Here is a 10,840-nt window from a genome sequence, read left to right as displayed (position 1 = left end):
ACACTGCTCTGCCACAGGCAGCAGTGCTGGAAGGAGCAGCCGGCTTCTGCTTCAAGCAGCACGGGCAGGGGTTGGCCCAGGCCCCATCAGCAACACGGGGTTTAAGCTACACCTCCCAAGCAGTGGTCGGAGGTCACTGAAGGCGGCAGGGCTAGGCCTCTGCCACCTCCTCAGGCGTGAGGGTCGGGTCAGGAATTCAGGACCAGGCACAATGACAGCAGCATCTGTTTATTGACAATTCCAGGTCATTCCCAACACGCCGCAGCAGGGCTGTGTACAGTCCAGCCGGGTGGGGAGGAGGGAGGGAAGGCGGGCACATGGAGACACAGGTACATTGGGAAGTGCACACAAACCATCGTCTTTCCGTTCTGGTTAAAGAAGAAAAACTTTATAATCAATATCCCGCTCATAAGTAAAAGTGGGAAAGAAAAAACTTGATTGCTTTAATCTGGCCTTCTGGCATCTCCTCTCCCATTTCATATGCACAGTTTATTTGGGTAATGCTACCGTCACCAGCAGAACACCTGTAAGTAAAAACAAATGTCAGGAAGGAAAAAGTATGAACAGGAAGCTCCAGAGGCGGCTCCAGGCGGGCGCTGGGCTCAGTAGAAGCAGACAGTGTGCAGAAAGGTGCGGCCGCTCTTCTCCTCGAACTCCTGCAGCAGCTCGTCAATCTCGTTCTCCATGTCTTCCGTGTGCTGGATCTGCAAGGACAGCACTGTTGTGAGGGCCTTGCCCACTCCCCCTCAACACCTGGATCGCCAGGGAAACGCCAGGCCTGAGCCAGCAAAAACCAGGGTGGCGGGCAGGCCCTCACCCCACCACTGCTGCCTCCCAAGGATGGCTGGAGGCTGCAAGGGGAGAGCTTCCTGGACAGCCCCAGGCCCTCACCTGGTGTGGAGCAGGAGGTAGCCCCCACCTCCCCACCGACCCTCACAGAACCTGAAGCTGGGAGGAGTGTGGAGCTGGATTCTGAGAGGCGCCCAGCACTGAGACCTGGAGGCCAGGACTCAGGCCCACACGCACACAGCGGGGCTGACCAGCCCTCACCACCAGCGCGCCCTCACCGCCAGTGCTTCCACACTGCCAACGAGCAAACGGGGGCAGGGAAAGGTGCGGTGCCCAGAGACCCAGAGAGGACCCTGACCCATGCCCTGCGGTGGGGGCAGCCTGGTCACTGGAGCGTCCTGGCAGCATCCTGGCCTCCATCCACCAGAGTCCCTGGCTGAAGGCTGCTGCCCTGGAGTGAGCAGGCCCGGCTCCTGAGCACACCTGCCCTGGCACTGGCAGCTCGTTACTCGCCATCTCCACTGACCCTGGTCCCCAACCTGGGACAGCACCCAGTGCCTCTAAGCAAGGAGTGGCCTGTGACTCAGCTCTGGCCAACGTGACCCAAGCAGAAATCACGCAACAACTTCTGGGACGAGATTTTCCCTATGGCCTTTTCTCCTGCCAGGCGATCGTGAAGACCATCCCCAGCACTTCAGCATCCACGCTGGACCGGGAGGCATGCAGGGTGGGCAGGCAGCGCGCAGGACCCTGCAGCCACACGGCGGCTTCTCCCAGCGCCGGCCCGCCTGGCTCCTGGCTTTCCAAACACCGTTTTCTCTCGGTGAAGCTGTCCTGTTTTTCTTTCAGTTATCAAATCACAGATCACAGAGGCAGAGGCGGGACGGTGCGTGGGGCTCTCCTCAGGCAGGTCCTTTCATCTCAGCCCAGCACCTCCGTGCCACAGCAGGGTGGCGACAGAAGCCTTGGGGTGCCTCTGGCCCCGCTGTGCAAGGGGGACACGCAGGGCCCACGGGGGAAGGCAGGTGTGCAGAAGGCCAAGTCCAGGGGTGGATGGCGGACACAGCGCCCTTGGCAGCCTCCAGGCTCACGTGGGGCACACCTCTGACCGCACCACATCCAGGAGAGCTCCGTGCTCTGCTCGCTGAAGCAGGGCTGTGTCCACCAAGGGGAAGAGGCAAAGTACCAGGCGTTCCCTGGAGCCTGTGTCCTGGGAGGCGGACTAAGCCTGTGTTGGGCAGGTCACTGCGCAGCACCTCTCCGCTGAGCAGAGGGCAGGGGCGGGGGGGCTCCTGTGCCAAAGCTGGGGAGTGACTTTCTCTAAACTACCAGCGGGCACCCCTGACACAGGCGAGCTGAGCAGAGACCCCACCCCAAGCAGCAGGGCCAGCCTCAGGCCTCGGCCACGCCCCTCTGTCATGGCCTCGGCCATGTCCCTGTCACAGCCTCGGCTCTGCAGGGCGCCCGCCGGGTACTCACACACTGGCAGAGCTCACAGATGAGAAATGCCCCCAGGGTGGCCTCCTCGTGGTTGTCCTGGATGTCCACATTGACCACATGCACGGGCTGGCAGGTCTCCTGTTCTCTGGAATTCAGATCTGATTGGGACAAGGTGATACAGACGTCAGAGGCTCCAGGTAACAGGCAGTCAATGCGGCTGAGTCACTGGCTCTGCCGGCCCCTCTCCCAGCCCAGCCCAGCCCCGGTGGTTTCTGGGCTCTGCAGATTGGGGAGCACAAAGACTGAGCTTCAAACCGAAGGCAGCTGATGGTTCGAGGAAACCTCAGCAAATCTCCAACTCAGCAAAAGCTGGTCTGGGACTCCCCACCCACCAGCCAGTCCTGGAGTGAAGCGCAGCTGGCATTGCAGCCCTCCCTGCTCCACGCCAGCTCAAGGGTCGATCCACGTGAAAAATGGACCCCGTGCAGTGGCTCTCGCCTGTGATCCCAGCACTTTGGGATGTCAAGACGGGTGGATCACTTGAGGTCAGGAGTTCAAGACCATCCTGGCCAACCTGGTGAAACCCTGTCTCTACTAAAAATACAAACATTAGCTGGGCGTGTTGGCTCACACCTGTAGTCCCAGCTATTCGGGAGGCTGAGGCAGGAAAATCACCTGAACCCGGGAAGCGGAGCTTGCAGTGACCTGAGATTGCGCCACTGCACTCCAGCCTGGGTAACAGAGCAAGACTCTGTCTCAAAAAAAAAAAAACACCTAACAAAAAACAGGCCCCACAAGCCCACGAAAGGCCGCAGCCAGCACACGGGTGGTTCAGTGGCCAGCGCCCCTGCCTGCCTTCCAGGGTGTTTTGCACACAGGTCTGGCCCCTGCCCCCGCCACTCTAGATGGGCTGTGCTGGTCAGGGTGGGGCCCCGCAGGCATCTCCAGACCCTGTGAGAGCTGCTGGAGCCCAGCCCAGCACAGCCACCTCCTCACCTTCCACCACCTGGTCATACACTCTCTCTTCGCAAGTGAGGATCAGATCAAACAGGTCTTTGCAGTTCTGGAACCTTTCTGGTCGGGGCTTGATTCTCTTATTTCTGTCCAGCATATGTAAAATCCCATTCTGTGTATAGCTACACATGGGAGTTAAGGAACGTCAGAGAAAAGGCATCTGTGTATGAAGCCTAGAAGTGCCTGTGTCCTGGACGCCAAGCCCCCTTCCCTGCCCCACAGCAGGGGCAGCTGGGACGCAGGCCTGGACAGCTGTAGGGGGTGAGCCATGCCCTGGTGAGCCAGGGTCCCAGCAGGTCCCACAGAAAACAAAACAAAGCGGGCGATGGCAGGCACTTGCTCCTCGCTGAGCCCCAACTCTGCTAAAAGACCCAAGGCCTGCAGGACACCCCCACCCCTCCCCCTAGCATCTGAAGCCTTCTACCCAGACCTCTTCCCTTGCCGCTGGCGCGGCCCGAGCTGCCCTTGGCCTCAGTCACGGTGTGTCCGCAGTCGGATCCTCCTTCCGCCCTCTGCTCCCCAAGCAGTGCTGGCTCCGAAACCTCAGGCTTTCAGTAGACACAGAGCAAACCCAGAAACCAAGTCCCAGGTCTAGCTCAGCTACGACAGTCAAGAACACTGGAAAACCCAAAGAAAGGAAGCTTCAGTCTGGGTGCGGTGGCTCACACTTGTGATCCCAGCCCTTTGGGAGGCCGAGGTGGGCGGATCACCTGAGGTCGAGGAGTTCGAGACCAGCCTGGCCAACATGGAGACACCCCGCCTCTACTAAAAATACAAAGATTAGACAGACACACATGCCTGTCATCCCGGCTACTCAGGAGGCGGAGGTTGCAGTGAGCCAAGATTGTGACACTGCACTCCAGCCTGGGTAACAGAGCAAGACTCTGTCTCAAAAAGAAAAAGAAATGAAGCTTCAGCAGTAATCGGGCTGGAAAACACTGACACAAAGACCAACAGGGCAAGACAGTCGAGGCGGGAGATGCTACAGCCTCGCTGCCTGCGGGACGGTGGAGGCAGGATGAGGCCTGAAGGCACTCGGGATCCAGCCCAGCTGAAAGGGGGCCTTGGGCGAACGCTGACACACACAGGCCCCAGCAGTCCCAGGAAGGGGCCGCAGGAGCCTCTGGGGTCCTCAGGGTGGAGCACCCTCCCACCATTCACAGTGGCCATGCCTAGCCTCAGGGGTTCCCAAGGAAGGGGGCTCACTGCCCCAAAAAGAGAGACTGGGTCCCCAAAGATGAGCTCCGTGGTCTGTGGGAGCGCATTTGAGCCATTCCAGATGGTCGGGGACAAGCAACCACTTTCAGAGAAACAGCCTGGCTGACTCAGGAATTCTGAGTGAACTCAACTACCTTCCTGGGTAGCAAAAACAGTTTCTGTAATACACTGAAGTGGTTGATCTAAGGTTTAACTTGAAAAGGCATCTGACCCTGAGCTGCATCCTTGGTTTCTGTCACTGTCAGCAGTGTGGAAGTCACCCACCCCCCGACGTGCACATCGGGGTCCCACAGCGTGGGAGTCACCCACCCAGCCCTGATGTGCGTCTCTTCCTGCACATCGGGGTCCCACCTGTGTCCCTGAGGCCCCTGGAAGCAGTTACGACACCCAGGTCCATCTCTGGGGAACTTAGTCCTTTAGCCGCTGAGAATCAAAGTCTGCGGAAAGAAAAGCTCGAGGCCGGGCGCGGTGGCTCAAGCCTGTAATCCCAGCACGTTGAGAGGCCAAGGTAGATGGATCACCTGAGGTCAGGAGTTCGAGACCAACCTGGCCAATATGGTGAAACCCCATCTTTACTAAAAACACAAAAATTAGGCCGGTGGCGTTGCGCACACCTGTAATCTGAGCTACAGTTACTTGGGAGGCTGAGACATGAGAATTGCTTGAACCTGAGCAGTGGAGGTTGCAGTGGGCTGAGATCACGCCACTGCACTCCAGCCTGGGCGAGAGAGTGAGACTCCCCGTGGAAAACAACAACAACAACAAAAAAGGCCTAGCGCGGAGGCTCACGCCTGTGATCCCAGCACTTTGGGAGGCCAAGGCGGGTGAATCACCTGAGGTCAGGAGGTTGAGACCAGCCTGGCCAATATGGTAAAACCCCGTCTCTACTAAAAGTACAAAATTAGCCGGGCGTGGTGGCACGCACCTGTAATCCCAGCTATTCAAGAGGCTAAGGCAGGAGAAGCTTGAACCTGGGAGGCAGAACTTGCAGTGAGCTGAGATCGCGACACTATACTCCAGCCTCGGCAACAAGAGCAAGAACCATGAGCTCACAGGGACGCGAGGTCCCCCCTGAACTCCAGCAGCAAACCCACGGGGCCAGTGAGTGCCCATGAGGCAAAGTCTTGGAGCAAGGCGGGAGGCCAGGAGCCGCTGGCCGGCGAGGTGGGGCCTTCCAATAGACAGGCTCCTCCCAGGGCCATGGGGAGGCTGAGCAGGTTTAGGGCCTGCATGTGAGAGCCTGCTCTTCAAGTCATGGGGAAATCCTTTCTGAAGGAAGAGCCTAAGTACTGCCGGGCGGGAGGAAGGGGAGAGAGGCGCCATCAGAACGGGAACCTGTCCCATCTTCCTGACGACATCTGCACCACCCAGGCCCTGCAGCAGAAGTCCCACTGACGCAAAGCGTTCAACATTGAACCCACAAAGGAAGAAACGAAAGACTCAGCCCGGGCAGAAGGCAGCACCAGGCTGAGAGCCTGACCCACACTAGGGCCCCAAATAGCCATGAAATTTATCCAGAAAAGTGGGCCAAGAGAGGGTCCAGGGCAGGGCAGGCGAAGAGGACCTGCTGTGCCTAGAATCAGCCGCCCCCGCTGGACACTTGGCCTGAACACCTGGCCCTGCACAGTCCCTGCAGCTTCAGGGACCATGTTCAGTAGAGGATGGCCGACACCCAAAGGCCATGAAACAGGCACACAGGAGCCTCAGCTGAAGTTAACATACATCTAAGAAATAAACTCCCAGCTGGGCGCAGTGGCTCACGCCTGTAATCACAGCACTTTGGGAGGCCAAGGCAGGCGGATCACAAGGTCAGGAGTTCAAGACCAGCCTGGCCAATATGGTGAAACCCCGTCTCTACCAAAAATAAAAAATTAGCCGGGCCTGGTGGCAGGCGTCTTAGTCCCAGCTACTCTGGAGGCCAAGGCAGGAGAATCGCACCCCTGCACTCCGGCCTGGGCGACAGGAGCAAGATCTGTCTCAAAAAAAAAAAAAAGAAAGATAATCCCAGCACTTTGGGAGGCCGAGACGGGCGGATCACGAGGTCAGGAGATCGAGACCATCCTGGCTAACACGGTGAAACCCCGTCTCTACTAAAAATACAAAAAAAACTAGCCGGGCGCGGTGGCGGGCGCCTGTGGTCCCAGCTACTCGGGAGGCTGAGGCGGGAGAATGGCGTGAGCCCGGGAGGTGGAGCTTGCAGTGAGTGGAGATGGCGCCACCGCACTCCAGCCTGGGCGACAGAGCGAGACTCCATCTCAAAAAAAAAAAGAAAAGAAAAGAAAGAAACTCTCAGGAATGGGCCAAGAAAATTGTCCGGAAGCGAGATGTGGCAGCCACGGTGGGGGGGTTGCTGGGGGCGGGGGGTGCAGTGGGCAGGCCCCTCCTCTGCCCTGGCTTCCATGTGGACCGCAGTGAGAAAGGACAAGCGGCTACGCACAGGGGCGGCTCCGTCCACCCAGCCAGGGCTGCAGCCTCCCACTCACCCCGGAGGCCTTCTGGACGGTGGCGGAAACAGAAGCTGGCCCATCAGACCCTTGAGTGAGATTCCCGTGGGTAGAGTGTGCGTGGCCAATGCCAAGCGGCCGCCAGCCAGCATGAGCAACGTCCTGGCCCTCCCTGCCCCAGTGGCGTCACTCCCGCCCCACAGTGACGTCTGGAACCCTCCCCCGGCGTGTGGCTGCACCGTCTCCTGAGTCTGGGGATGGCAGAACAAGGCTTGTGCTAGAGACCTTGGGCTGTGACACACACCTGTGGTCCCAGCTACTCGGGAGGCCAAGGCAGGAGGATCCCTTGAATCCAGGAAGGACCCAGAGAGATCTGGAATATTGTCTCACACAACAGAAAGTGTCCTCAATACCGAATCGTGTTAAAATTCTGCGGGGGACTAACCATCAGAGAAACAAACTAAGCTTCCTGTCCACACAGAGCAACAGAGAAATCCTGCCTCTACAAAAAATAAAAAATTACCAGCCTGGCCACCATGGGGAAATCCCATTTCTACTAAAAATACAAAAATTAGCTGGGCATGATGGTGCGCACCTGTAATCCCAGCTATTCGAGGGGCTGAGGCAGGAGAATGACTTGAACCCGGGAGGCAGAGATTGCAGTGAGTAGAGATCGTGCCACTGCGCTCCAGCCTGGGTGACAGAGCAAGACTCTTGGAAAAATAAATAAATAAAAAATCAAAATAAAAATTTAGCCAGTGTGGGTCATAAGCCTGTAATGCCAGCTAATAGGGAGGCTGAGGTGGGAGGATCGCTTGAGCCTAAGAGGTTGAGGCTACAGTGAGCAGACATCATGCCACTGCACTCTAGCGTAAAAAAAACAACAGAGAACCTATCAAAAAAAAAAAAAAACAAGAAACAAGAAAAGGCTGCAGCCAGGCACGATGGCTCACACTTACAATCCCAGCACTTTGGGAGGCAGAGGCAGACGGCTTATCTGAGGTCAGGAGTTCGAGACCAGCCTGGCCAATATGGCAAAAACCCAACTCTACCAAAAGTACAAAAATTATGGCCGGGCGCGGTGGCTCACGCCTGTAATCCCAGCACTTTGGGAGGCCAAGGCGGGCGGATCACAAGGTCAGGAGATCGAGACCATCCTGGCGAACATGGTGAAATCCCGTCTGTACTAAAAATACAAAAAAAATTAGCCGAGTGTGGTGGCGGGCGCCTGTAGTCCCAGCTACTCAGGAGGCTGAGCAGAACAGCTTGGACCCGGGAGGTGGAGGTTTCGGTGAGTCGAGATCACACCATTATACTACAGCCTGGGTGACAAAAGCAAGACTCTGTCTCAAAAAAACAAAGATGGAGAAACCCTGTCTTCTCTACTAAAAATACAAAAGTTAGCTGGGCGTGGTGGTGGACACCTGTGATTCCAGCTACTTCGGAGGCTGAGGCACGAGAATCACTTGAACCTTGAACCCAGGAGGTGGCGACTGCCAGGAGCCAAGATCACATCACTACACTCCAGCCTCAGAGAGCAAGAGTGTCTCAAAAAAAAAAAAAAAAAAAAAAAAAAAAAAAAAAAAAAATATTATATTAGTATTAAATAATTATATAATGAATATATATATAAAAATCACGGCATCCAGACAGAGCCCACATGGCACCCAACCTGCAGACAACTCCCGCCATCCTCCACGCCAGCCCGGGGGGGCAGCTGGTGCCTCAGAAGGGCCACTCTTCAGGGTTCCTCGCAGTGTGTTATTCTGAATATCTGCTCTTTTCTTTTGAGTTGAGGCACGTTTGTTCAGTTTTAATTCAGGCAATTTTCAGCTGACATGAGTTGAACCCTAACCATGACTTTCTTGGTTAAGTCTAATGCTTTTGACCCTCCATCAATTCCCAGACACCAGTGGACACCACAGGCCCTTTGCCAGCACTCAGAGAATCAGTGCCTGGGCCCTTGCCTCTCCCCAGACCCCACAGGACTTTGAGCTCCGGGCCCCGGGCTGCTGGCACCCCTCAAGTGCCTGCCAAGGATGGTCCCGGGCCCAGGGAGTCGGGACAAGGCAGTGATCCCACCTAGCAGAGCCTCAGCAGTGTTCTGTTGTGGAAGATGGAGGGAGGGCGGAGGTTTAGCAAAGCACCACACCAGGGAGAACAAGCCTGCCGGAGCCAGGGATGGTGAGGGCAGGGCAGGATGCTGCACCACGGACTGGTGCTGGCCAGAAGGCCTGGTGGTTCATCAGCAGGAAGGTTGTGCCCACCAACCCTCCACTGAACCATCACCCACCACACACCCTCCCCTCCCTGCTGGGCCGGGTGCATAGACCCTTGGGGCATCTCATGGTCTAGGAACTCTTCTTACGCTGGGCTGTGTGTGGCCCACATTTCTGCTGTGGACACACCCATCACCAAGACAGCTCCCGTCCTGCCAGCGCCCCTAGGTTGCCTGAACCCTCACCAACCCCTACAGGGCAGAGCAGGCCTGGCTGCTTCCCCAGGCCAGCTGCACGGGGACCTTCCACGTGGGTTAAATGTCCACACCCCAGGCAAAGCCTGAAGCACACACTGGATCTGGACAGACACGTGCTCCCTGCGGGCAGAAACAAGACTGCAGTCCCTGCCATGGAGAAGCCACACACGTCTCCCGGGGCTGCAGGACGTATAAATAGCACCATTTGTAGGAATGAAAACACAGTAATGAAAACTAGAAAAATAAGCCCCACAGGAAAGACACTGAGTGTGTGGCCTACAGCTCTCCAGCCTGCCAGGCACAGGGGGGACCCCAGAGGCCACAAAGGGAACAGCAGCAGGGTGAGGCCCTGAGCAGATGCGCTGGGCAGTTTCTCCCCAAATCACAGCCCCCAAGCTGCTTTGGTTGTGCTAAAACCAGCAAAAAATGAATTGAGAACTACAAAGTCAATTTCACTTGCAATCAAATCTATCTACGTGTGTGCGCCAGCTGCACCAAATGCGACCTGCACACTCAGGTTTCCCGGAGCCCATTCCTGCTGGTCAGGGAGGGGAGCCTGACCGCTGCTGAGCCCATCCCCGCTGGTCAGGGAGGGGGAGCCTGGCAGCTGCTGAGCTGGGCACTGCTTCCTGAGCTCCCATCCTACCCGCCAGCCTTTCTTGACCAGGGTCGCAATTTGTGGACACCAACGGCCCAACCTATCTCTGCCCCAAACCCACGTGAGACACAGCACCCATGTCCAGGGACATCCTGAACATTTTGCCCATCATCACATCACCCTGAGGGCCTGAGGGAGGGTGGCAGGGCCCGAGGCCTGTGCTCACCCCACACAGGCAGGGCCACTCCAGGCCACCCACCACCTTTCCCAAGAACGGTCCGGTGTGGGCAGCCCAGTGACTCAGATCCTGTCCATAAAGCAACACAGCACAGGAAAGTCAGCCCCTAAACTCATCAGGAACATTCCAACTCAGGGGATCCCCAAGCAGGCACCCCCACATCTTCCACTAATGTATCAGCAACTCCCCTGGAAACCGAGTATGAAGCTGACCAGTGCTCCGACCTGGCACACTGCCACGAGTGGGCAGCAGCAGATGCTCTGGAGGGTGCCGGCTGCCCCAGGACAGGCCACCTCACGCTGGCCGCATGGACGCGGGGCCACGGATGGCTCTGCAAAGCCCTCTGCTCCCTCAACGGCACCTGCACAGGGAGCTGAGGTCACTTCAAGAGGCCCTGGGAAAACCAGAGAACTAGGCTGTCCCATTTTCTCAAAGGAAACCACTCCCCACAAACTGGTACTTACGGAAGTGAGACTCTGCAGTTTCTGTGACGGCCCCTGTGCGGCCTCCTCCTCAGGGACCGGGAGGTGCTGGCACTGAGGTGAAACGTCAGGGAGCAGGAACCTGCCTGGGACCCCCTTCGATTTTGGGGCCTCCTGAAAAATGATCTGGTGTGACTGACA

General features: G+C 57.3%; 1 protein-coding gene across 4 annotated transcripts in view; it reads right to left on the bottom strand.

Moving 5' to 3' along the window:
• Positions 1-212: 212 nt before the first annotated feature.
• Positions 213-10,840, bottom strand: part of SSU72 (SSU72 homolog, RNA polymerase II CTD phosphatase) — a 33,591-nt gene continuing 22,963 nt past the window's right edge. Inside the window, exons 3-5 of one of the 4 annotated variants that reach the window (XM_017882522.1) lie at positions 3,226-3,365; positions 2,269-2,387; positions 213-704 (exon numbers count right to left, since the gene is read on the bottom strand). In XM_017882522.1, coding sequence (XP_017738011.1) covers positions 603-704; positions 2,269-2,387; positions 3,226-3,365 — 361 coding nt within the window. In that variant the 3' untranslated portion in view covers positions 213-602. The other 3 variants (XM_017882521.1, XM_017882519.1, XM_017882520.1) reach the window with 3 other exon arrangements.

Source organism: Rhinopithecus bieti, unplaced genomic scaffold, assembly GCF_001698545.2.
Source record: "Rhinopithecus bieti isolate Rb0 unplaced genomic scaffold, ASM169854v2 scaffold_13351, whole genome shotgun sequence".
Taxonomy (NCBI): domain Eukaryota; kingdom Metazoa; phylum Chordata; class Mammalia; order Primates; family Cercopithecidae; genus Rhinopithecus; species Rhinopithecus bieti.
This window is presented reverse-complemented; position numbering and strand designations above follow the sequence as displayed.